The 25171-nt window shown below is 55.6% G+C and overlaps 1 protein-coding gene across 42 annotated transcripts in view; it reads left to right on the top strand.

Moving 5' to 3' along the window:
• The window catches only part of MROH1 (maestro heat like repeat family member 1), a 113796-nt gene that overhangs the window by 80528 nt on the left and 8097 nt on the right, over positions 1–25171 (top strand). For 15 of the 42 annotated variants that reach the window (XR_010159350.1, XR_010159354.1, XR_010159349.1 and 12 more), the window contains 19 exons: positions 9550–9657; positions 9829–9973; positions 10097–10137; positions 10385–10526; positions 10872–10924; positions 11341–11448; positions 11763–11882; positions 12157–12279; positions 13133–13279; positions 13366–13392; positions 14249–14371; positions 14619–14698; positions 14995–15109; positions 15217–15312; positions 15929–16033; positions 18031–18166; positions 18297–18409; positions 19623–19775; positions 20960–21114. Coding sequence is in view for 34 of the 42 variants with exons in the window: in XM_063816702.1 (XP_063672772.1) it covers positions 9550–9657; positions 9829–9973; positions 10097–10137; positions 10385–10526; positions 10872–10924; positions 11341–11448; positions 11763–11882; positions 12157–12279; positions 13133–13279; positions 13366–13392; positions 14249–14371; positions 14619–14698; positions 14995–15109; positions 15217–15312; positions 15929–16033; positions 18031–18166; positions 18297–18409; positions 19623–19775; positions 20960–21114 (2090 nt within the window). In the remaining 8 variants the exon portion in view is untranslated. Of the gene's footprint in view, positions 1–9549; positions 9658–9828; positions 9974–10096; positions 10138–10384; positions 10527–10871; positions 10925–11340; positions 11449–11762; positions 11883–12114; positions 12280–13132; positions 13280–13365; positions 13393–14248; positions 14372–14618; positions 14699–14994; positions 15110–15216; positions 15313–15928; positions 16034–18030; positions 18167–18296; positions 18410–19622; positions 19776–20959; positions 21115–25171 lie in introns of all 42 variants that reach the window. The other 27 variants (XR_010159351.1, XR_010159352.1, XR_010159347.1 and 24 more) reach the window with 3 other exon arrangements.

A 25171-nucleotide genomic window follows, 5' to 3' on the forward strand; every position in this document is an offset into this window, starting at 1 on the left:
CAGTGGCTCCATCACAGCTCACTGAGAGAAATCACCGTCTATGGCAGCAATCGATTAATCACCTTATGAATTTTTTTTTTTTTTTTTTTGGAATAGGGTCTCACTCTGTGGCCCAGGCTGGAGTTCAGTGGCTCCATCACAGCTCACTGAGAGAAATCACTGTCTATGGCAGCAATCGATTAATCACCTTATGAATTTTTTTTTTTGGAATAGGGTCTCACTCTGTGGCCCAGGCTGGAGTTCAGTGGCTCCATCACAGCTCACTGAGAGAAATCACTGTCTATGGCAGCAATCGATTAATCACCTTATGAATTTTTTTTTTTTTTTTTTTTGGAATAGGGTCTCACTCTGTGACCCAGGCTGGAGTTCAGTGGCTCCATCACAGCTCACTGCAGCCTCAGCCTCCTGGGCTCAATCCTCCCACCTCACCCTCCTGAGTAGCTGGGACTACAGGCACACACCAACACGCCCAGCTAATTTTTGTTTTGTTTTGTCTTGTTTTTTTAAAGATAGGTTTTGCTGTGTTGCCCAGGTTGGTCTTAAACTCCTGAGCTCAAGCGATCTGCCCACCTGGGTGACACAGCAAGACTGTGTCTCAAACAAAAACAAAGAAATAATAAAATGCTCTTAAAATGTCTCCATGCCAGCAATAAGGCTTTTTTGTTTTCTCTTAGCTTTTCCTTTGCAGTCATTACAGCTCATGCCTGTAATCCCAGCACTTTGGGAAGCTGAGGCCAGCGGATCACTTGAGGTCAGGACTTCGAGACCAGCCTGGCCAACATGGTGAAACCCCGTCTCTACTAAAAATACAAAAATTAGCTAAGCGTGGTGGACCACACCTGTATTCCCAGCTACTCGGGAAGCTGAGGCAGGAGAATCACTTGAACCTGGGAGGCAGAGGCTACAGTGAGCTGAGATGGCGCCACTGCACTCTAGCCTGGGCGACAGAGCTACACTCTGTCTCAAAAAAAAAAAATAATAATAATGATAATGCTCTTTGCTAATCTCCTGGACAACTTGTTGCGGTTTCTCCATCAGCAGTTTCTGCTGCACCTTGGTATTTTTGTTATGGAGATGGCTTCTTTCCTTAACCCTCATGAACCAACCTCTGCCAGCTTCCAGCTTTTCTTTTGCAGCTTCCTCTCTGCTCTCAGCCTTCACAGAGTTGAAAAGAGTTGCTCTGGATTAGGCTTCGGCTTAAGGGAATGTTTGGCCGGTCTGATTCCCTATGCAGACCATTCAGACTTTCTCAGTGTCAGCAATAAGGCTGTTTTGTTTTCTTATCATTCGTGTGTTCACTGGAGTAACACTTTTAATTTCCTTCAAGAGCTTTTCCTTTGTATTCACAACATGGCTGACTAGCACAAGAGGTCTGGCCTTTAGCCCGCCTCAGCTTTTGACATGCCTTCCTCACTAAGCTTAATCATTTCTGGCCTTTGATTTAAAGTGAGAGGTGTGCGGCTCTTCCTCTCACATGAACACATAGAGGTGATTGTAGGGTTTTAATTGGACCGATTTCATTATTGTTGTCTTTCAGGGAGCAGGGAGACCCTAGCAGAGGGCGAGAGGTGGGGAGTGGCTGGCCAGTGGGTCAGGACACCCAACATTCATTGATTAAGCTTGCAGTTTTATATACTGCAGTTCATAGCACCCCAAAACAATTATAGTGACATCAGAGATCTCTAATCACAAATCACCATCACAGATATAATATTAATGAAGCAGTTTGAAATATTCCAAGAATGAGCAAAATGTGACACAGAGACACACACCAAGCACAGGCTGTTGAAAAAGGCCGCCGTAGACTCGCTGGACACAGGGCTGCCCCAGACCTTCCACTTGGTTAAAATGCAGCCCCTGTGACGTACGGTAAAGCAAAGCCCAGTGAAACAAGGTCAGACCTTCCACTTGGTTAAAATGCAGCCCCTGTGACGTACAGTAAAGCGAAGCCCAGTGAAACAAGGTCACGCCCGAAATGGGCTTGCTTGCTTGTTTTTATTGACACATAATAGATGTACGTATACTCAGGGTACCTGTGATAACTTAATACATTCATATTATGTGTAGAGATCAAATCCGGGTAACTGGGATAGCCACCACCTTGCATGTTGGTTCTTTCTTTATGCTAGAAGCATTCTAATTATTCCTTTCTAGCGATTTGGAAATGTACAATAGATTATACTATAATCCATAATCTATAGTAGGGTAAACTATAGTCACCCTACTGATCTATAGGATACTAGATCTTTTTTCTGAATATATATTTGTACCCATTAATCAGCCTCTCTTCATACTCCCACCTTCTACCCTTCCCGGCCTCTGGTAACCACCAGCCTAATCTCTGTCTCCATGAGAGGCACTGTTTTTGCTCCCACCTGTAATAGGTTTTCATTGATGCCCTTTATCAGCTTGAAGAAATTCCTTTCTATTTCTAGTTTTCTGAGACTTTATTATGGATTTTATGGATTGATGTCAAAATTGAAACATTTTTGTGCATCTATTGGTGAAATTATGTATTTTTTCTTCTTTTGACTGTTAGTATGGTAGATTAGATTGAGTGCTTTGTGTTTGTTTGTTTGTTTATTTATTTATTTATTTATTTATTTTTGAGACAGAGTCTTGCTCTGTCCCCCGGGCTGGAGTGCAGTGGCGCAATCTCGGCTCATGGCAACCTCCGCCTCCCGGGTTCATGCCATTCTCCTGCCTCAGCCTCCTGAGTAGCTGGGACTACATGCGCACACCGCCATGCTTGGCTAATTTTTTGTATTTTCAGTAGAGATGGGGTTTCACCGTGTTAGCCAGGATGGTCTCGATCTCCTGACCTCGTGATCTGCCCACCTTGGCCTCCCAAAGTGCTGGGATTACAGGCGTGAGCCACCGCACCTGGCCTATTTATTTATTTATTTATTTATTTATTTATTTATTTTATGAGACAGGGTCTTGCTTTGTTACCCAGGTTGGAGTATAGTGATGCAATCATGGCTTACTGCAGCCTCAACCTCGCAGGCTCAAGCAGTCCTCCTGCCTCAGTCTCCCAAGTAGCTGGGACCACAGGTGGGCACCACCACACCTGGCTAATATTAAGTTGTGTTTTTGTAGGGATGGGGTCTCTCTGTGTTGCCCAGGCCAGTCTAGAGCTCCTGGGCTCAAGCAGTCTTTCTGCCTTGGCCTCCCAAAGGGCTGGGATTACAAGCAAGAGCCACAGCACCTGGCCATGATTGCTTTTTCAGTAAAACATTTTTATGATGGTAAAATATCATAAACTTGACTGTCTCAACCCATTTTAAGTGCACACTTCAGCGACTTTAAGCTCATTCACATTGTTGTGGAGCCATCACCACCTTCCAGCTCCAGAGCTTGTCCATGTTCCCAAACAGAAACTCTGTCCTCATTGAATGCTAACTCCCATTCCCTCCCCCGCAGCTCCTGCACCCACCATCCACCTTCCCTCCCCCGCAGCTCCTGCACCCCACCATCCACCTTCTCTCTCCCGCAGCTCCTGCACCCACCATCCACCTTCTCTCCCCCGCAGCTCCTGCACCCACCATCCACCTTCCCTCCCCCGCAGCTCCTGCACCCACCATCCACCTTCTCTCCCCCGCAGCTCCTGCACCCCACCATCCACCTTCCCTCCCCCACAGCTCCTGCACCCACCATCCACCTTCTCTCCCCCGCAGCTCCTGCACCCACCATCCACCTTCCCTCCCCCGCAGCTCCTGCACCCACCATCCACCTTCCCTCCCCCGCAGCTCCTGCACCCACCATCCACCTTCCCTCCCCCGCAGCTCCTGCACCCACCATCCACCTTCCCTCCCCCGCAGCTCCTGCACCCACCATCCACCTTCCCTCCCCCGCAGCTCCTGCACCCACCATCCACCTTCTCTCCCCCGCAGCTCCTGCACCCACCATCGACCTTCTCTCCCCCGCAGCTCCTGCACCCCACCATCCACCTTCCCTCCCCCGCAGCTCCTGCACCCACCATCCACCTTCCCTCCCCCGCAGCTCCTGCACCCACCATCCACCTTCCCTCCCCCGCAGCTCCTGCACCCACCATCCACCTTCCCTCCCCCGCAGCTCCTGCACCCACCATCCACCTTCCCTCCCCCGCAGCTCCTGCATCCACCATCCACCTTCCCTCCCCCGCAGCTCCTGCACCCACCATCCACCTTCCCTCCCCCGCAGCTCCTGCACCCACCATCCACCTTCCCTCCCCCGCAGCTCCTGCACCCACCATCCACCTTCCCTCCCCCGCAGCTCCTGCACCCACCATCCACCTTCCCTCCCCCGCAGCTCCTGCACCCACCATCCACCTTCTCTCCCCCGCAGCTCCTGCACCCACCATCCACCTTCTCTCTCTACGAATTTCACTGCTCGAGGCACTTCGTGTAAGTGGACGTAAACAGCGTTTGTCCTTTTGTGTCTGGCTTCTCCCACTCAGCATAAGGTCCTGAATGTTCTCCCATGGTGTGGCGCTGCCAGAATTTCGCTCCTTCAGGACTCGATAGTCCCTGTGTGGAGATGGCGAAGTGCTTACCCCATTCGTCCCTTCATGGACACTCGGGGTGCTGCCACCTTCTGGCTCCTGTGAATAATGCTGCTGTGAACATTGTTGCTTTGTAGCAAATTCTGAAATTGGGAAATACAAGTTCTCCAACTTTGTTCTTTTTCAAGATCATTTGGCTATTTTGGGTCCCTTGAATTCCCATGTGAATTTATTTTAGCATCCGCTTGTCAATTCTTGCACAGAAGTCACCCGGAATTTTTATAGGGATTGCACTGAATCTGTATATGTTTGGGGAGTAGTTCCATCTTTTTATTTATGCATTTATTTTTGAGACGGAGTCTCGCTCTGTCGCCCGGGCTGGAGTGCAGTGGCGCGATCTCGGCTCACTGCAAGCTCCGCCTCCCGGGTTCACGCCATTCTCCTGCCTCAGCCTCCCGAGTAGCTGGGACTACAGGCGCCTGCAACCACGCCCCGCTAATTTTTTGTATTTTTAGTAGAGACGGGGTTTCACCGTGTTAGCCAGGACGGTCTCGATCTCCTGACCTCGTGATCCGCCGGCCTCGGCCTCCCAAAGTGCTGGAATTAAGACGTGAGCCACCGCGCCCGGCTGTAGTTCCATTTTAACAATATCAAAATCTTTGTGTATCTATGAACATGGGATGTATTTCTATTATTTAGGTCTTTAATTTATTTTAACATTTTGTAGTTTTCAGAGTATACGTTTTGCACGTTTTTCGTTAGATTTATTCATAAATATTTTATTCTTTTTGATGCTATTGTAAATGGAATTATTTTCTTTCTTTTTCGTTTTTTTTTTTTTTTTTTTTTTTTTTTTTTTCAGAAAGAGTCTTGCTCTGTCTCCCAGGCTGGAGTGCAGTGGCACAATCTCGGCTCACTGCAATCTCCACTTCCTGAGTTCAAGCAATTCTCCTGCCTTAGTCTCCTGAGTAGCTGGAATTACAGGCGCCCACCACCATGTCTGGCTAATTTTTTTTTTTTTTTTTTTGGTAGAGATGGGGTTTCACCATGTTGGCCAGGCTGGTCTTGAACTCCTGACCTCAAGCCATCTACCCACCTTGGCCTCCTTAAGTGCTGGGACCACAGGTGTGAGCCACTGCACCTAGTCTGAATTATTTTCTTAATTTCATTTTCAGTTTATTATTTGCTACTGTATAGAAATACAATTATTCTTTTTCTTTTTTTTTTTTTTTTTTGAGACAGAGTTTCACTTTGTTGCCCAGGCTGCAGTGCAATGGCACCCTCTCGGCTCACTGTGACCTCCGCCTCCTGGGTTCAAGCAGTTCTCATGCCTCAGCCTCCCGCGTAGCTGGGATTACAGGCGTGCGCCACCATGCCCAGCTGATTTGTTTTTGTATTTTAGTAGAGACAGGGTTTCACCATGTTGGCCAGGCTGGTCTCAAACTCCTGAGCTTGGGCAATCTGCCCATCTCGGCCTCCCAAAGTGCAAGGATTACAGGCATAAGCCACTGTGCCTGGCCTACAATTATTCTTTCATATCGATCTTGTATATTGCAACCTTGTTGAACTTGCTTATTTTAATAGTTTTTATTGGATTTCTTAGGATTTCTATAAGGATTGTGTCATCTACAACTATAGTTTTACTTCTTTTTTTTCAGTCTGGATGCCTTTTATTTAATTTTCTTGCTTAGTTGTCCCAGCTAGAACGTCCAATACTGTTGAATAAAATCGGTGCGAGCAGACAGCCTTGTCTTGTTCCTTCTCTTTGTGTAGAAGCATTTAGGCCGGCACCATCGGGTATGATTCCTGCTGTGGGGCTTCATCAGGTCACAGGTACCACCTTCTAGTCCTGCTTTGCTGAACGGTTTTGTTATGAAGAAGTACTACATTTGATGTGCTGTTTACTGTGTCTAAGATGAGCTTGTCGTTTTTGTTCTTTATTTTAGTGATATGGTGCATTTCATTAAGTGATTTTCCGATGTTAAACCTGCATTCCTGGGATAAATCCCACTTGGTCATGGGGTATAATCATTTCTATACATTGTTGTGTTCAGTTTGCTGGTATTTTGTTGAGGATTTTCATGTCTATGTAAGAGATCATGGTATATGCTTTTCTTATGCCTTTGTATGATATTTGTAATCTGTACACACACACATAGGTACATACATGCACAATTTTTTTCCAACTCATTTGAGAGAAAATTGAGACATCGTGTCCCTTTATCACTGACTACTAAATACCTTGTTTATTTCCTAAGAATAAGGACATTGTTCTACACAACCATAGTCCAGATGTTGGAATCAGGAAATTCTACATGGAGGCCATAATGTCACCTGATCCATGCACTTCCTCGGTCATCCCAGTTCTGTCCCTTTAGCTGCTTTCTGGCATAGGGTACAGCCCAGACACATACATTATGTGGCTGCTGTGCCCTGTTAGCCTCCTGCCCTTGTGTTTGTTGACCTGGATACTTTCAAAGAATTGAGACCAGTTATTTTGTTGAATAGCTCAGGTATGGTGGTGTTTCCTCATGATTTGATCCAGGTGATGCAGTTTTGGGAGGAATCTCATGGAATCGTGCATGTCCCCACCAGTGTATCATATCGGGGGTCCTAGTGTTGGTTTGTTTCAGTGTTGATCTTGTTAGTTCTGATCACTTGTCTATGCTCGGTTTCTGCACTGAAAAGTTGCTGTTTCCGCCTTGTAATAAATAAGTAGTTTGTAGGGAGATCTTTGGGATTAAGTAAACATCTTCTTGTGATTAAACTTTTAGTCAGCATCAGGCCGGGTGCGGTGGCTCACGCCTGTAATCCCAGCACTTTGGGAGGCCGAGGTGGTTGGATCACTTGAAGTCGGGAGTTCAAGACCAGCCTGGCCAACATGGTGAAACCCCATCTCTACTAAAAATACAAAAAAATTAGCCAGGTATGGTGGTGGGCGCCTGTAATCTCAGCTACTCGGGAGGCTGAGGGAGGAGAATTGCTTGAACCCGGGAGGCAGAGGTTGCAGTGAGCTGAGATCACCCCACTGCACTCCAGCCTGGGTGACAGAGTGAGACTCCATCTCAAAAAATAAAATAAAATAAAACAAAATAAAATAAGTAAATAAACACTTAGTCAACATCAATTGTTTTTAATTATCCATGGATGGTTTTCTAACTCCAGTTATATTGCTGTACTTAGTTCTTTGGCCTCTGTTGTGACAGAGCCTCTCCTATTCTTTTTTTTTTTTTTTTCTTTGAGATGGAGTCTCGCTCTGTCGCCCAGGCTGGAGTGCAGTGGGGTGATCTCGACTCACTGCAAGCTCTGCCTGCCGGGTTCACGCCGTTCTTCTGCCTCAGCCTCCCGAGTAGCTGGGACTACAGGCGCCCGCCACCACGCCCGGCTAATTTTTTGTATTTTTAGTAGAGACGGGGTTTCACCGTGTTGGCCAGGATGGTCTCGATCTCCTGACCTTGTGATCCGCCCGCCTCGGCCTCCAAAAGTGCTGGGATTATAGGCATGAGCCACCACGCCTGGCCAGAGCCTCTCCTATTCTTATGTGCATGCATCTCTCTCCACGTGGACTCGTGGTTTGCTGTTTGACGCAGGGGTCCATGCGCAGTCCCTGTTGCTGGCCTTGGTGTTCAAACTGTCCCACACTTGGTCGGTAGCACCCTTCGAGCGCGCAGGCCCCTGTCCTGAGGCCCCGTTGCCCTTTCTGGCGCAGGACGGTGTCCCAGCTCACCTGGGGCTGCCCGTGCCTCTGCTCTGCGGACCCTTCCATGAGCTATTGGTCTCTTGTTTCTGGGAAGCTCGCTCCTTTATTTCTTGAGTATTTCTTGCCCCTGTTTTTGTGTCTCACTGACTTTGGTGTATCTGTTATCCGAAGGCTAGCACTGCTGTCTTCACATCTTTTAGCTTTTTCTTCTTCCATTCTTTTTAAATTTCTTCTTCCTTGAAGTCTTCGGCAGCCTGTTCTTCCAAGTTAGTAATTTCTTCCTCAGTGAATCGTTACATTATTTGTTTCCTGAATTGAATTCTTTATTTCATGGTTATACTTTTTCACCCCCTGTCGCTGGGATTTTCCTTGTTCTTGGCTCCTCATTTCCCCGTTGTGGTTCCTTGTCTCCCTGTTGTGGTACTTTTGGTGCATTTTTTCGCACAGGCATTGTCCCCAGTCTGTGTCCTAATGTTCGTGTTTCTGATGGAGTATGTCGTCACTGTTCGTTATCGGGTATTTTGCAGTTTCTATTTGGTTTCTTTATTAACACAAATGATTCTTTTATGATCTTTAAAATCTCCAGGTCGATAGGTTTTCATGGGTGTTGTGGATTTATTGTTATATTGAATCTGGCCAGGTTGATTTCTGCTTTTAAGTGTTGGTTGCAATATTATTTTTGGCCTAATGGTCAGGATTTCAAAGTGTATGTTTGGTATGAAGTTCTATCTATATTTTTAGCGCCTACTGTAAAAATTGAAGTTCAAGGCCTAAATATCACTATTTTTTTTTCTGTGTGACTTTGAGCTTCTGAAAGAGAGGGATTAGAAGTCCCTGCAGTGTTGCCATTTTTCCAAATATGCCGCTTTGTGGTTGAGCTTTTACTTTTTGGTATTTCAAAACCTGAATGGAACGTGTGGGAAACAGAAGTCGTCTGCTTACAGGGACGCCTTCTGGGGAGCTGAGCGTACAGAGAGGACAGCAGACATCCAGCCCACCATGGCTGCCGAGGCTGGGTGGCATCCTGGTGGGAACCAGGTTTTCTGACATGGTTAACGTTCCCACAGAGGCTATCCCGTTCCTCCCCTGCAGGCATTGCAACGTCACGAGCAGTGATTTTTTATGGAGTCAGTAGCTTAGCAAATGCTCAAGGTTTTGTTTGTTTTGAAGATGAGAACTGAGGCAGGTAAGCCTGCTTTCTTGGGTGATCTTAGCGGAGAGTGCCTTTCCTGTCTGTGGCAGGTGGTGCACATGTCTGCATGACCTGCGGCGAGGCTCAGGGTCTGCCCTGCTTCCGGGCAGGCCATGTCCTCAGGTCCAGAGCCATGGCCGCCCACGCACGCCTTCGCCTTTTGCCTTCCTCCAGCCTGAGAAGCCAGGCCCCGGCAGCAAGGACCCCAAGGCCGACAGTGTGCGGGCCATCAGCGTGCGCACCCTCTACCTGGTCAGCACCACTGTGGACAGGATGAGTCACGTGAGTGCACGGCACCCGTCCCTGCCTGGTGACAACAGAGCTCTCCAGGGCAGTGGCCCAGGGTGCTCAGGCCCAGCAAAGGGTCTGTCTCCACCTTGGAGCTCTGGCAGGGCCCTATCTGCATGGGACCTCCCTCTGGGCGGATGCAGACCAGGCCCTCTGCTCCCCTAGGTCCTCTGGCCATACCTGCTCCAGTTCCTCACCCCTGTGCGCTTCACTGGGGCCCTGACTCCGCTCTGCAGGAGCCTCGTGCATCTGGCACAGAAGAGGCAGGAGGCCGGGGCCGACGCCTTCCTCATCCAGTACGACGCCCATGGTGCGTACCGTGCCGTACTCCACCTCCCCACTCCTGCCCCCACTTCCCCATCCTCCAGTTCCTGACACCCGCCCCAGGGCTACAGGCAGCCCCCCACTGACTATTTCCACCTCTCATCTCCAGCGAGCCTCCCGTCTCCCTATGCTGTAACCGGAAGACTGTTGGTGAGCCTCGCCCTTTCACAGCGTGCCCAGCGCCCCACTCTGTGTCCCTGTGCTCCACCCAGGCTTGGAAGGGGTTACCTTCTCAGTGGGCAGCCGCGGTCAGGGCTCAGGTGTGGTTTTCCTCTACGTGGGCGGCCCAGCTTTGGGAAGAGCCAGGCTCCCCGTCGGGTGATGTGGCCCTGCAGGTGCAGGTTGTGGGCATGACCAGTGCTCCCTGCTCAGACCCGGCTCCCACGCCTCTTTTCAGGTTGTGTCTTCCAGCCCCTACCTAGGGGACGGACGTGGGGCGGCGGCGCTGCGCCTCCTCAGTGTTCTGCACCCAAACATTCACCCTTTGCTGGGTCAGCATTGGGAGACGACTGTCCCGCTGCTGCTGGGGTACCTGGATGGTGAGGCCAGGGTCAGGATGGGGTGCATAGCCCTGTGGGGAGGGCAGGTCTCAGAGTAGGAGGGTGCTAGCTCTGACCCCACCTTTGCCAAGTGGCACTAGGGTGGCCAATGGGGACTAGGGTTGTATAATTGGAAAAAACAGTCTCCCCTGTCATCCAAGAAAGGCCCCAGATGACCTGGGGCTTGAAAAGCACTCCCGCTGGGTGCTTCCTGGGAGCAGGTGGGGGGCAGCGGGGCGGTGGGGCCTGTCTGTGCTGAGCATCCCCAGCTCCAGGGCAGGTGCTGGGCTCTGAGCCCCACTGGTGCGTGTTGGGATGGGCTGGCCTGCGCGGCTGTCGTTTCAGAGCACACAGAAGAGACCCTGCCACAGGAGGAGTGGGAGGAGAAGCTGTTGATGGTGAGGGCTGGGGTACGGCCCATCCTGGGCCTTAAGGTGTTGTCTGGCCTGGGGGGTGCTGGGGTGGCAGAGGCTGGGCCACCTGCCTCGACCTCACCTCGTGGTTTGGCTGGGGAGCCAAGGATCAGGCAGCGTCAAGGCTGAAGACCCCAGCAGCCTTGCGGCGGGGGCCTTGCTGTGACAAGGCACCGGCCCTCTAGCAGTCGCAGCCCCAAGCGTCGGGGGCCACCTCTCACCCTGCCTGGTGAGCCAACTGTGGCATGGCTGTCCCCTGAGGGTTGGCTCTGCCGCCCCCGGCCTCCGCTGGAAGGCGGTCTGCAGCCCCTGCAGCCACAGCACATGGGGATGTGCCCAGGCTCCAGCCAGCCCTGTGAGGGGTCGGGCTCCCAGCCCCTCAGTGGCATCTTGGCCTGCAGTTCCTGCGAGACACCCTGGCCATCATTTCTGACAACGCGTGGATCTGCCAGCTGAGCCTGGAGCTGTGCAGGCAGCTGCCCTGCTACGATGAGGCACCCCAGGAGAAGGTGGGGCACCTGCTGGCGTTCTTGGTGTGGTACTTGGGCTCCGAGTTCCTGGGTCTCGTGTCTGTCACTTGCTGTCTGGGCCCTGTCTCCCATGGCCCTGGTGGCCTGGCAGAGCCTCCTCGTGGTGGCTGAGGGCCAGGAGTGCGAGAGCCCACCGGCCCCACCCCTTATTCCTCAGATGTTGCCCCGGACTCACCCTGCAGTTCTCATCAGCTTGTGGGCAGGAGGTGCACCCCAGGGGCAGCCCCACGGCAGCGCTGGGTCTCCCTGTACTCAGGAGTCAGGCAGAGCCGTGTTCTCTGGTTTTGTTTCAGAACTTCCTGTACAAATGCATAGGAACCACCCTGGGTGCTGCTTCAAGTAAGGAGGTGGTGAGGAAGCACCTTCAAGAGCTGCTGGAGACGGCCAGATACCAGGAGGAGGCAGAACGCGAGGTGGGGCCACTTTCCCTGCAGAAGCCCCAGACACCCCAGGGCTGGAGGACGGTGGCACCTGCTGTTCTCTGAGGCAGCTGGCTAGCCTGCATGCCTGTGTGTGCATACACACGTGGTGTGCGTATATGCAGAGAGAGGGTGTGTGCATGTGTTGTGTGTGCAAGTGTGCGCATGTGTGTACATGTGGGTGTGCCCATGTCCACACGTGACAGTGTGCGTGCATGTGTGGCAGTGCGTGCTCTTCCCTGCCCGGGGTAAGTGTGCTGCCCCCCAGGGCCTCGCCTGCTGCTTCGGAATCTGTGCCATCTCCCACCTCGAGGACACGCTGGCCCAGCTGGAGGACTTCGTGAGGTCAGAGGTCTTCAGAAAATCCATTGGCATTCTCAACATTTTTAAGGTTAGGGTGACACCGGTGCAGGGCTGGGGACAGCTGTCTATCCACAAGTTTGAGGCTCAGGGGGTGCCCTGCGGGCTGGAGTTGGGCAGGAAGCTGGTTGCGTCCCTGGAGCAATTTTTGCTCCTGCATTCCTTCCATGGGCAGGACCTGTGCGTGGGTGCTCCCAGTGGGGAGGGCGGCAGAATGGCCTCCCGGAGGCAAACATAGCTGTGGCCAGGGCCACGTCTCTGCCAGGTGTGGGTGATGAGAGGGGTTCGCGGCTGGGGCAGGCCTCTGCCCCCTGGTGGCTGGCAGATTCTGCGTTCTTGCCAAACCACCAGCTGTGCTGGCGGAGCCTAAGCCTGGTTTAAGGAAGGAGTGGGCCCCTGCTGCAGGCCCCCAACCCGGCTGTGGTCCCTCTGTTTTCTGTCTCCCGTAACTGTCCCAGTTACAGCATCTCAGGGCTGGACCAAGCATGCAGGGCTTCCCAGCCCTTGCTGTGCGGATGGAGGCTGATCTGCAGCGCAGCAAGAGTGGGGCCTTGAGCTCTTCTCAGCTGCCTCCTGCCTGACTCTCTCACGTGGCTGCGCTGCCTTGACCCTCGGCCCTCTGCTACCTCGGCCCTTGGCCCTCTGTTACTCAGTACCCAGTGGGCCCATGCCTGGCTGGCTGCCTGTGCTCCTGCCCCTTGCAAAGAGGCTCTCCCCATCCCCAGATTCAGGTGGTGCCCTGCATGGCTGGGTCACACCTCTGCTGTCACTGACTGGCTCTGGCCCTTCTTCTGGGAAGATTTCAGGAGTTTCTGAGGCCGAGGATTCCCGTCGGGGAGTGTAATTGTGTAACTGAAGTCCCGCTGGTTCCTCTGGCCTCTCAGGATCGAAGTGAGAATGAAGTGGAGAAGGTGAAGAGTGCTCTGATCCTGTGCTATGGGCACGTGGCGGCCCGGGCCCCCCGGGAGCTGGTGCTGGCCAAGGCGGAGTCAGACATCCTCCGGAACATCAGCCAGCACTTCAGCACCAAGGTGGGCGCTGCGGTGGGCCTGCCACGCAGGGGAGCTGGGGCTGCCGGGGAGTCACGTCTTAACTCATTTCACTTTTTGTTGTTCAGGTTCTAGGAATAAAGGTAGAAACCAAGGTACAGTGTGTAGGAATTAAGTGCTGGACTGGCTTCTCTCCTCTCGGCTCTCCTCTGGGCGGGTTGAGCTTCATAGGCAGAGGCCGGAGGGGGAGCTTGGAGCTTGCTGGGGCTTCCTGGTCTCCGTCCCCAGGAGGCATTCGAGAGCATCACCAGGGCTCCTTCCCTGGCCTGGGCCCTGGACGGCAGTGGGAAGAAGGGAGGCGTCTGCGCCTCCGAGGGGCCGGGTCGTGGGCTGTCGCCCCCCAGGGAGTTCAGCCAGCCCCACCCGTCCCAGGACAGCTGGAACCTCCTCTGGCTCTGCTCCCCAGTGCTCGTGGGGGCTGTACCTCCCCGGACCCCAGTGAGCAACTAGGAGAGGGGGCAAGGCCCAAAGCCAGTGGAAGTGGCAGTGGAGGCTCCACTGGCCCCCAAGGCCTCACCCCAGCCTCACAAGTTTCCCTTCTGGCCTCCCTGGCACTAACCTGACAAGCCCCTCTCTCAGGACAGTCAGCCCCTCCTGGAAGAATAGGCCCTCTGGTTCTCCTGCGGTGGCTGGGAGGGCGGGGCTGTTCTGAGAGGTTCTTTTCCCAGCCCTTCAGCGCTCCCCGGAGGACTCTGCTCCTGCTGTGGGGGGCCCTCTGGTCACACCACACAGTGTCTGCTCTGTGGCCTGTCTTCTCTGGAGTGTGACACGGGGGAACCCCTGCGTGGCCCCCCGCTTCTTCCACACGGACTTTGATAAGCAAAAGGGCTGGCTAGAGAGCTCCTTTGAGAGCAGAGTGCTTCTGGCTTCGGAGGAAAGAAAAGGGGGTGTGTGCGGGTTCAGCCCTGGAGGGTGGGCGTGGGCGTCTCCTGTAGCCCTGCGTCCCTGCAGGACCCAGCCCTGAAGCTGTGCCTTGTCCAGAGTGTGTGCATGGTCAGCCGCGCCATCTGCAGCAGCACCCAGGCTGGCTCCTTCCACTTCACCCGGAAAGCAGAGCTGGTGGCACAGATGATGGTGAGCGTGGCCGTGGCCTGGCAGGTCCTCAGGCAGGTTCCTGGGAGACTGAGGCCAGAGGTGGGGACTGGGGGCACTGAGGGTGATAATGTGAAGACAGCCTGGGAACATGGGAGGGGCCAGGTAGGGACACATGGGGCTCTGCTCCTCGGGCCCTGCCTGTCACTTAGGCTGGGGGACAGAGCTTGACCAGGGAGGAGAGCTGGCGTTTCCTCCAAGGGCTGAGTCATGCACCTGCCTCACCCAGGAGTTCATCAGGGCAGAGCCCCCGGACTCCCTGAGGACACCTATTCGGAAGAAAGCCATGCTCACCTGCACTTACTTGGTGTATCCTTTCCTGCCTCTGCACAGGCCCGTGCAGCTGCGTGTGTGCGTGCATGTGTGTGCACGTGTGTGCATGCCTGTGTGTGCACACGTGTATGCGTGTGTGTGCACGTGCGCGCGTGTGCGTGTATGCGCGTGTGTGCACGCCTTGTGTGTGCGCATGCTGCGTGGGGTGCCGCCATGGTCTGGAGCAGAGTAAACATGGCAGTGGCTGTGCTGCCCGCACAGGCCTGGAGGTTACTGGGTGTCTGAGTCTCAGCCTTAGGATCATTGTCTGGGGCCCTTAACTTGCCTCTCAGCTCCGTGGAGCCAGCGCTGGACGAGCAGGCCCGGGCGGATGTGATCCATGGCTGCCTGCACAGCATCATGGCCCTGCTGCCTGAGCCCAAGGAGGAGGACGGAGGCTGCCAGAAGGTATCCCTGTGTTTCCCTTGCCTGTGTCCACATCCGTGAGAGGGGTGGGAGGCCACTGTAGGCTGCGGGGTCACTGGTGGGGCTGGACGGCCTGGCTCTCCTTCCAGTCCCTGTATCTGGAGACACTGCACGCCCTTGAGGATCTGCTGACGAGCCTCCTGCAGCGGAACATGACCCCCCAAGGCCTGCAGATCATGATTGAGGTGTGCAGGGGGGAACTGTCATGGGGATGGGGATGGGGGCACAGAGGGCACTCCACCTGGCTGCTGGCCCTCTCTCCACATGTGGGCACCACAGGGACAGTTTGGTGCTCTCTGCACTTGGGGGTGGTTTATGAACAGGCAGGTGCACCCTCTCCCATCTGGGCTGGCAAGCAGTTGGGGAGGCCCTGACCCAGGTGGGACCTCTGGAGCCTGTCCTCTCCCGCCACTGCATGGCACAGGGATGGGGGGGCCCACGGGTACCCATGGCTCCTGACTGGGGGCCGCTACCAGGGTGGCGCTAGGGTGGGGCCGACCCCCATGCTCGGAGTGTGTTCTTCTAGGACCAAGGTGGCCTCCACCCTGTCCCTCCACAGTCCTGGCTGGCCCTGGGTCCACCTGGGCTGGGTTGTGTCTGTGACCAGACTGGAGGACAGAGTGGCAGGGCCAGAGGAGCTATGGTGGCCTAAGGCTGGCACCACTCTGGGTCCCCGGCTTGGCCCCCTGTAGCCCGGGAAGGATGGCCTGGCAGGGACACTGAGCTGGCCTACGATGCACAAGGCTCCTGCCCCCAGGGCTGCCCTCTGAGCAGTACCTGTGTGACGCCCCTCTTCCTCAGCACCTGAGCCCATGGATCAAGTCCCCAAGAGGTCACGAGCGGGCGCGGGCCCTGGGCCTGAGCGCCCTCCTGCTGCGCTACTTCCTGGAGCACCTGCGTGTCAGCGTGAGTACCTGGGTCCCTGGCCCAGGTGCTGATGCCTGTGGCACTCATGACCCAGAGTGTGAGCTGCCTTCCTGGCTTCCTCTGGCCGCCGCCCCAGCTCAGGCCACAGTCCTCTTCCTTGAGACCTGGATTGAGGGCCTGTCAAGGCAAGGAGTTGTCAGGGATGGCTGCTCAGAATAGAGTCCGTTGTCATCAGGGGCCCACTGTTAGCCGGAAGGAACATGCACCTCTGGTCTCCAGGGCTTCACTGTTGAGCGCGGTGCTGGATTTGGTTGGCGATATTTTTATCATGTTCCAGAAGCATCTATTTGTTTTAATGAGAACTTTTATCAGGAACAGATATTAGATTTTGCTAAATATCTTTTTGTCATCTGTCAGGATTATTCTAGGCTTTCTTTTCTCTCTCTTTTTTCCCCTGAGACAGGGTCTCACTCTGTTGCCCAGGCTGGAGTGCAATGGTGCAAACACAGCTCACTGCAGCCTGGAACTCCTGGGCTCAAGTGATCCTCCCGCCTTGGCCTCCCGAGTAGCTGAGACTACAGGTGCATGCCACCACACCCAGCTGATTTTCTTTTATTTTTTGTAGAGATGGGTCTTGCTACATTGCCCAGGCTGGTCTTGAACTCTTGGGCTCAAGTGATCCTCCTGTCTCGGCCTCCCAAAGTGCTGGGATGACAGATGCTGGGGTTACAGATGTGAGCCACTGCACCTGGCCTTTTGTTAATGCACCAAAACTATCTTTTCTTTTCTTTTTTCTTTCCCTCCCTCCCTCCCTTCCTCCCCTCCTCCCCTCCCTCCCTCCCTCCCTCCCTCCTTCCCTTCCTTCTTTCTTTCCTTTCTGAGACCGAGTCTTTCGCTCTCACCCAGGCTGGAGTGCAGTGGCGCAATCTTGGCTCACAGCAACCTCCGCCTCCTGGGTTGAAGCGATTCTCCTGCCCCAGCCTCCCGAGTAGCTGGGATTACAGGCGCCCACCACCACTGCCGGCTAATTTTTGTATTTTTAGTAGAGACGGGGTTTCATCCTGTTGGCCTTGAACTGGTCTTGAACTCCCAGGCTGGTCTTGAACTCCTGACCTCAAGTGATCTGCCCACCTCAGCCTCCCAAAGTGCTGGGATTACAGGCATGAACCACCGCGCCCTGCCAAAACTTTCATTCTTTATGTGGCCAAATCTCGTGTGTTCAGGGCTCTTCCCACCTCATGCTTTCATGGCCTGTTCATCACATAACCCTGGTCTGGCTGAAGCTTACCTTGGTGCATGGTGTGATGGATGCCCAGCCTAAGAACAATGGCTGGTCACCCTGCAGTCTTTCTCTAACATTCCAGCCTTTCCCTTCTGACTTGAAATTCTTTCTCATCAGTGGCGCCCAAGTAGATACCAGGTTTCCATCTGAGCCCAGGATCCTGTGCAAGGGCAGGGTGGGAGCACCTCCCAGGAAGGCCTCGCACGTTGGGGCTGAGAAGGGAGCAGGTGGTGGGAGGGGGACAGGTGCGTCTGCCGGGGAGGAGGTGTGGAAGTAGGAGGAAGCTGTCTGCCTATAGGAGCATGGGAGGAGCAGGACTGAGGAGAGCAGAAAGGCTCTGGAAGGCAGGACCAGGACAGTCAGGGTGTGAGGGGGTCTTGTACAGTCCTGCCCCTCACCCAAATTGGCAGAGCCCGTGCACTCCTCCCATTTGGGGCCCCCTCCTCACCCCAGTTGTCCGTCCGCCTGCACACGCCTGCGTGCCCACGTCAGCATGGCCTGGCCCTCCTTCTTGTAGGGGCCCGGCCTGGGAGCCTGTGTGGCCCTGGTGTAGACGAGCTGAGCAGCGCCCACGCTGCAGCAGGAGGGGAGGGAGGAACTCACTGGGAGCTGTGTTGGCCACACTGAGGGCCCAGGGCTTCGTGGACACCAGCAGCACTCCTGGCCACACTCCAGCCCTCCTCTGGGTACAGGTGGCATAGGTGGCATCCACCCACCCCCAGCATTCTAATAGCCCAGGCATCTCCTCCTCCAGGCCCTGGTGCCCTTCCACAACCTGGGCCTTCTCATCGGCCTCTTCTCCCCACGGTGTGCGGACCTGTGGCCTGCCACCCGCCAGGAGGCCGTGGACTGTGTCTACTCCCTGCTGTACCTCCAGCTCGGCTATGAGGGTGAGCCCTCGTCAGGAGTGTGGGGGCCAGTGGTCGTGCAGGGGTGCTTGGAGGGATGAGGTGCAAAGTCCAGGCTGGGGGATCGCCAGGGAGGGCCTGGGCCCGACTGCTCGTTCCTGCCGCCTCTCAGGCTTCTCCCGGGACTACCGCGATGACGTGGCGGAGCGGCTCCTCAGCCTCAAGGACGGCCTCGTGCACCCTGACCCCGCCATTCTCTTCCACACCTGCCACAGTGTAGGCCAGGTACCAGCTGGGAGCTCTGCGGCCGGAAGGCAGGCTGGCACTGTCTGGGGCTAACAGGGACTTCCGAGGTAGCACCTGGCCTCCCCTAGCCTCTGTAAGTGCCACCCATGGCCAGTGGACATGAGCAGGGCCTGGGTGTTTGCATTAGTTGCCGGCGCTGCCCTGCACTGGCCCCATCACCCACACCTGCCTACGCTGGGGCAGTGCAGTCCATACGAGAGGAAGGTGCTATTTGTCTTGAGACCTGGCAGAGGCCGAGGAGAGAATGGGGTGCCATGAGGCACAGCCGTCCTCTGCCTGCCACTGATACCCTGGCCTGCTCATGAAGATGCAGGTTTCTGGAACAGAATCTTCAGCGGCTGCCCTGTGTGGTGTTGTCCCCAAAGGCTACCCAAGAGCCACGTGGGGGGCTAGGATCATCGCCTGCAGGGTGCAGCGGGCTCTAGCCCTCTTGCCAAGGGGCCGGGGACGGGCCCTGCCCTTGGTTCCAGCTGGTCAAGGTGCTTTGTCCACTGCCATCTGAAGGGAGGATGACCCTGGGCACTGCGTCCCCTCCCCGACCCATGCCTGCCTGGTCTACTCTGAGGCTCAGCTCACAACACAAGCTTGAGTATTATTAAAGTATTGCATTACAGGGGAAAAAAAAAAAAAAAAGTCCTTCCAAGGGGATGAGAAAGCTGCCCCTCCCTCCGTGCTCTCATGTGGGTCCCCAAGCTGGAACACGGCCTGTCTCCATTTGGTGCTTAGGAATGGCCTTCCAGGTCCAGAGACTGTGTCTCCTGCAGAGGAAGGAGGGGTAGGTCACCAGGGCCCTTTCTGGTGCTGGGATCACAGGTGTGAGCTAAGGCTCATGTGCCCTTGACCCCGTGTTCTAGAGAGCTCCAGGGCGACCGCACCACAGGGCTGCTCCCAGCCCACTTCACTGGTCAGAAGGAGCCTGAGGAGGGTACTGTGACCCCAGCCCTGCAGCTGCCCAGGCACCACCTTCCAGGAGCCCGCCCAGATTCCAGCAGGCCCTGGCAGGTTCTGGAGAAGGAGACCCCACCCCCGTGCAGCGAGCTCATTGAAGGCGCAGGGCCCAGCGGCTGGGGCCGGGCTGCAAGAAGGGGCGTGGCTTCCCGCCCTAACGCGAGCCCCTGAGACCCGATGCCTCGGAGAAGTGGCGTTGGGGGTGGCCCCCTTCCCTCAACCTCTGGCATCGCCTTCCTCCTAGATTATTGCCAAGCGCCTCCCCCCAGACCAGCTCATCAGCCTCTTGCTAACCATGTTTGAGGCCCTGGGAGACCCCGAAAAGAACTGCTCCCGAGCAGCTACCGTCATGATCAACTGCCTGCTGCAGGAGCGGGGCGGCGTGCTCCAGGAGAAGGTGGGAGAGGGTGGGGCGCGGGGGGGGGGGGCTCCAGGAGAAGGTGGGAGAGGGCGCGGTGGGGCGGGCAGGGCAGGAGTGGGGTAGTGGCTCTTGGAGAGGTGGCACTGCGGGAGAAAACAGTGAGGCTGGCCCTGGCCTGTCCTGGACCACCCTGCCCAGCCCTCCTCGGGTGTGACCCTCACTGCTGTGCCCCCTCTCCCTACAGGACTACCATGGAGAAATCTTTCTCTTATGTCTGAAGACAGGGGTTAGAATTTGGCAAAAACAAGTGCTGAGAGAATAAAGGGGGAAAAGGAAGTGAAAAGGCGGGTGAAAGCACTCATGTTTCCCTTAGCCCACAGTGTGTCAGCCGTCCCCTAGGGCGAGGCAAGCCTGACCTCATGGCCCATTGCTTTGTTTGTTTTCACCCAACATGGTGGTATTTTCCAGCTGTGCAGTAAGCATTTGGCAGTAGGGGTCACCATGGCTGAGGGTGGAGAGGAGACTCCCAGGCCAATACCCACCATGAGCAGGGAGCCCCCTCGTGACAAGGCCCCCAGAGTGAGGCTCATGCTATGCTGCTGCTGGACTTGTGGTGGGCCTGGGGGTCCCAGGGCCAGCGTCCTCCTGCCCATGTTTCCCCCGCATTCCGTTCACCTGCTTTCTGGAGCAGCAGGACAGTCGCAAACTCACAGCCCCCCAAGTCCCATCCTTCCATCTCAGGCCCAGCTCCATCCTCGGTCTGGGAATCTGTCTCCTTCTCCCTTCCCGCCACGTCCCCAGCCCAGCTCCCGCAGGAGTGCTGTTGGCAGCTGTGTGGGTCCTGCCTCCGGTGGGCCTGCCAGGGGAGCCTGAGAGTTGCACCCAGCAGGCGTGCTGTGAGGGCATGGGGCCGCTGGCTCTGTTGGATGCCTGCCCAGCTCCGAACCAGCCTCTGGGCCACATGTGCCCTTGGCGCTTCCTCTACCGCCCGGGGCACTGGCCACTTTGCACGCGGAATCCAGGTCGTGGCTACAGTTCCTTGGCTTCTGGGCTGTCCATGGCCCACGGGGGATCCTGGCCCTACCTCAGGCTGGCACCAGCATTATGGAGCTCTGCATCTCATGGGGCTCCCTCATGGCCCCACCCCCTTGGGCTGGCGTAGGTGTGCCCACAGCTGTCCCCCACGCGTGGCCTGACCACCGTGTCCCGCCCATCTACAGGTGCCCGAGATCGTGAGCGTGCTGCGCTCCAAGCTTCAGGAGGCCCAGGGAGAGCACATCCTGCCGGCCGCCCAGCACAGCGTGTACCTCCTGGCCACCCAGCACTGCGCAGCCGTGGTGTCCAGCCTCCTGGGCAGCCCCTTGCCCTTGGACAGGTACCTAGCTCAGACTCCAGGCTTAGGGGTTCCTCTGGAATGATGCTCCCCGAGCCCTCCACCCGGCTCTGCACCCCGACTTTCTGCATGAGTTCCCATGGCTGTAGGCCACGTGGGACAGAAAGTGACATGGAGCCAGGCCCCAGTCTCTCAGGTACCCACGGAGACCTCTCCTCTCCAGGCGTTTTGGGATCCTCACTGGCTCCGGTGGGCCCTGCACAGCACCCCCACAGGGAAGCTGCTGTTTCTGCCTTCCTCTAAGGTCCCAAAACTGCCTGGCTGCTCTGTCGGCCCCAGGCTCCAGCACACACTGGAGGCTGCCCCTCACCCTGTGTCTTGGTTCCGGCTGCCCCAAGCCTTGTCCTTTGCAGGGCATCCACTGCTGCCTGTGAGCAGACCCCTGGGAACTGCCTGATCTGAGCCCCCTCAGGAGCTCAAGGACAACCTTGTCTGTACCATACATCACTATGTCTTCCCAAGCTCACACCTCCCAGCTCCCAGCAAAGGGCAAGGCGTGTCTACCACCCACCAGCCCACTGGGGTCCCCCTTCCTCGCTGAGGCCTCCGGAGCATGGGTCTGCTGGCCCTTCCTTTCTTTGCCATCTTAATCATGGACAGAGGCTGGCCCAGGGGCACCTGGCTTCCTGTGACCTCCGGGAGACTCCATGCTGGGCAAGGCAGAGTGACCCTTCCCCTGGCAGGCGGGGGCGTGAGGCTGCCGTGGGGAACACAGGTTTCCTTGCACCTGGCCCTTTACCCTGTCAGCTTTGCTTTTTTTCATATGCTCTGAGGCCCTCCCATTAGGTGCATCCAAGCTGCAATGCCCACTTCCTCCTGGCAGGGGGGACCCGCAGGCACCTTCTGCTCAGAGGTGCACTTGTCTGGTGGCCCTGCTCCTTCCTGGTACTGTTGACCTTTCTGTGTGTTTGTTTTAAATCTCTTGCATGGTAAATAGCTGCATTTTGTTACTGATAAGAGTGAGTTTAAATCCACTGTCATATCTTTTGCGTCTTTGTTACACGTTTTGTTTTTTAAAAATCTTCTTTCTTGTCCTTTTTTAGATTGACAGTATCCCTCTTACCTCACTTTCTCCACTCAGTTTGTAATCCTGCAGTCTGTTGCTTTTCTTTTAGTGTTTGCCCTAAAGGTGGCTGCATGCGTCCTCACTGAAGTCCAGCATGGGCCCCAAATGCAGGCTGAGGTCTGGGTCTGGCTGGGCTGCTGGGCGCCCGAGTCGTCATGACCGTTGTTCTTGGGCACAGCCGGCGTTGACTTGTATTTCCTCTGTGATTACCATCTGGCTCATCAATCACTGTTTTCGTTTTCCGTGGAGGCGTGGCTCACACAAAGGGCAAGCACGGAGTCACTGGGCCCCACAGGACTTTCCAGGTCAAGGCAGAGGAGGTGTCCGGTCCCCAGCAGGCTCCTGTGTGCCCCTCAGTCCCCTAGAGGGTCACGGCCACCTGACCGCCACCACTAGAGGTTTTGGCGATTGTGCTGTGTGGTGGGTCTTCCCGGCCTCTGCTTAGCACAGCGGTGCTGCTGCCCATCCTTCCTCCTTGCCAGGTAGTGCCGGGTGCCGCTGCCCATCCTTCCTCTGCCGGGCAGTGCCGGGTGCCGCTGCCCATCCTTCCTCCTTGCCGGGTAGTGCCGGGTGCTGCTGCCCATCCTTCCTCCTTGCCAGGTAGTGCCGGGTGCTGCTGCCCATCCTTCCTCCTTGCCGGACAGTGCCGGGTGCTGCTGCCCATCCTTCCTCCTTGCCGGGTAGTGCCGGGTGCTGCTGCCCATCCTTCCTCCTTGCCGGGTAGTGCCGGGTGCTGCTGCCCATCCTTCCTCCTTGCCGGGTAGTGCCGGGTGCTGCTGCCCATCCTTCCTCCTTGCCGGGTAGTGCCGGGTGCTGCTGCCCATCCTTCCTCCTTGCCGGGTAGTGCCGGGTGCTGCTGCCCATCCTTCCTCCTTGCCGGGCAGTGCCGGGTGCTGCTGCCCATCCTTCCTCCTTGCCGGGCAGTGCCGGGTGCTGCTGCCCATCCTTCCTCCTTGCCGGGCAGTGCCGGGTGCTGCTGCCCATCCTTCCTCCTTGCCGGGCAGTGCCGGGTGCTGCTGCCCATCCTTCCTTCTTGCCGGGCAGTGCCGGGTGCTGCTGCCCATCCTTCCTACTTGCCGGACAGTGCTGGGTGCTGCTGCCCATCCTTTCTCCTTGCCGGGCAGTGCTGGGTGCCGTGTGGGCTGCACTGTGTGTCTGTTTCTAGGTGATGGACATTCAGATTGTTTTTGGTTTGGGGCTGCTGGGGATGGCGATGCTTTGAATGTTCCTGGGAGTGTCTGTTGGTGGGTAGAGCATGCATTTCTCTTTCATGTGTATATAGGAGTGGAATCAAGGCCGGGCACTGTGGCTCATACCTGTAATCCCAGCAGGGAGGCTGAGGCAGGAGGATTACCTGAGGTCAGAAGTTTGCGACCAGCCTGGCCAACATGGCAAAACCCCGTCTCTACTAAAAATATAAAAATTGGACAGGCATGGCCAGGCGCAGTGGCTCACCCCTGTAATCCCAGCACTTTGGGAGGCCGAGGCGGGTGGATCACGAGGTCAGGAGATCGAGACCATCCTGGCTAACACGGTAAAACCCCATCTCTACTAAAAATACAAAAAATTAGCCAGGCGAGGTGGCGGGCGCCTGTAGTCCCAGCTACTCGGGAGGCTGAGGCAGGAGAATGGTGTGAACCCAGGAGGCGGAGCTTGCAGTGAGCCGAGATTGCACCACTGCACTCCAGCCTGGGCGACACAGCGAGAACTCTCTCTCTCAAAAAAAAAAAAAAAAAAAAAAAAAAAAAATTGGCCAGGCACGGTGGCTCATGCCTATAATCCCAACACTTTCGGAGGCGGACCACCTGAGGTTGGGAGTTCGAGACCAGCCTGACCACCATGGTGAAACTTCATCTCTACTAAAAATACAAAATTAGCCAGGCGTGGTGGTGCCTGCCTGTAATCACAGCTACTCGGGAGGCTGAGGCAGGAGAATCACTTGAACCCAGGAGGCGGAAGATGCAGTGAGCCATGATTGGGCCATTGCACTCCAGCCTGGGCAACGAGAGCGAAACTCCGTCTCAAAAAATAAATAAAATTTATTTCATATATATATATATATAAATTAGCTAGGCGTGGCAGCACGTGTCTGTAATCCCAGCTACTCAGGAGGCCAAGGCAGGAGAATCGCTTGAACCTGGGAGGTGGAGGTTACAGTGAGCTGAGATCGCGCCGTTGCACTCCAGCCTGGGCAACAGAGCAAGACTCTGTCTCAAAAAAAAAAGAAGTGGAGTCACTGTGGCCATCTCTACCCTGCCACCCCGTGAGCTAAGGGTAGATGGGTTCTACATTCATAAATGGTCAGAAAAAGACAAAAAGAATATTTCATGACACGTGAAAATGATAGGAAATCCTGATTCCAGTGTCCATGAGTTAAAGCTTCCGGAAGCAGCCGCTCCATCCACTTCCATGCTGTCTGTGGCTGCTCTCGCACTACAGCGGCAGGCTTGATGAGCTGCCAGAGGCCACCCGGCCCCCAAGGCCTGAGCCACTGTCTGTCCTGGTCAGAAGCTTGCCAGCCCTTCCCTGGGCACAGGTTGGCTTGGCTGTCGTATGCAGCCTCATGGGGGCCCACAGTGGCTGAGTCTGTGGCCTCCTGGCGCCTCAGCGACGGCCACCGCGTCCTTGCTGGCACGTGCTGTGTGCCTGCCCTCCTGTGCATTTGTCCACGTTTCCTGCCAGGTCATTTGCTCCCCACGCTCACACCCAGCCCTCTGCTGCTTGCCTTCTGCTTGAAGGACACTCCTGGAATTCCCACCACGAGGATCAGTGACACACTGTCCGCCTTTGTTGACTTGAGAATGTCTTTATTTGGCCATCCTTTGTGACTGTTCTTTCTGTGGCTTAGTGGAGCTAGGTGGCTTTCCACCTAGCTCAGTGGAGTTTGCTCAGGTGTGTGACAGCACATCACTGTTTCTGGCTTCTGTCGTTGCTCCTGAGAGCCAGGTGAAGTCTCCTAGCACCGCATCTGTC

This window comes from Pan troglodytes, chromosome 7 (assembly GCF_028858775.2).
Source record: "Pan troglodytes isolate AG18354 chromosome 7, NHGRI_mPanTro3-v2.0_pri, whole genome shotgun sequence".
In the NCBI taxonomy this organism is placed as follows: Eukaryota; Metazoa; Chordata; class Mammalia; order Primates; family Hominidae; genus Pan; species Pan troglodytes.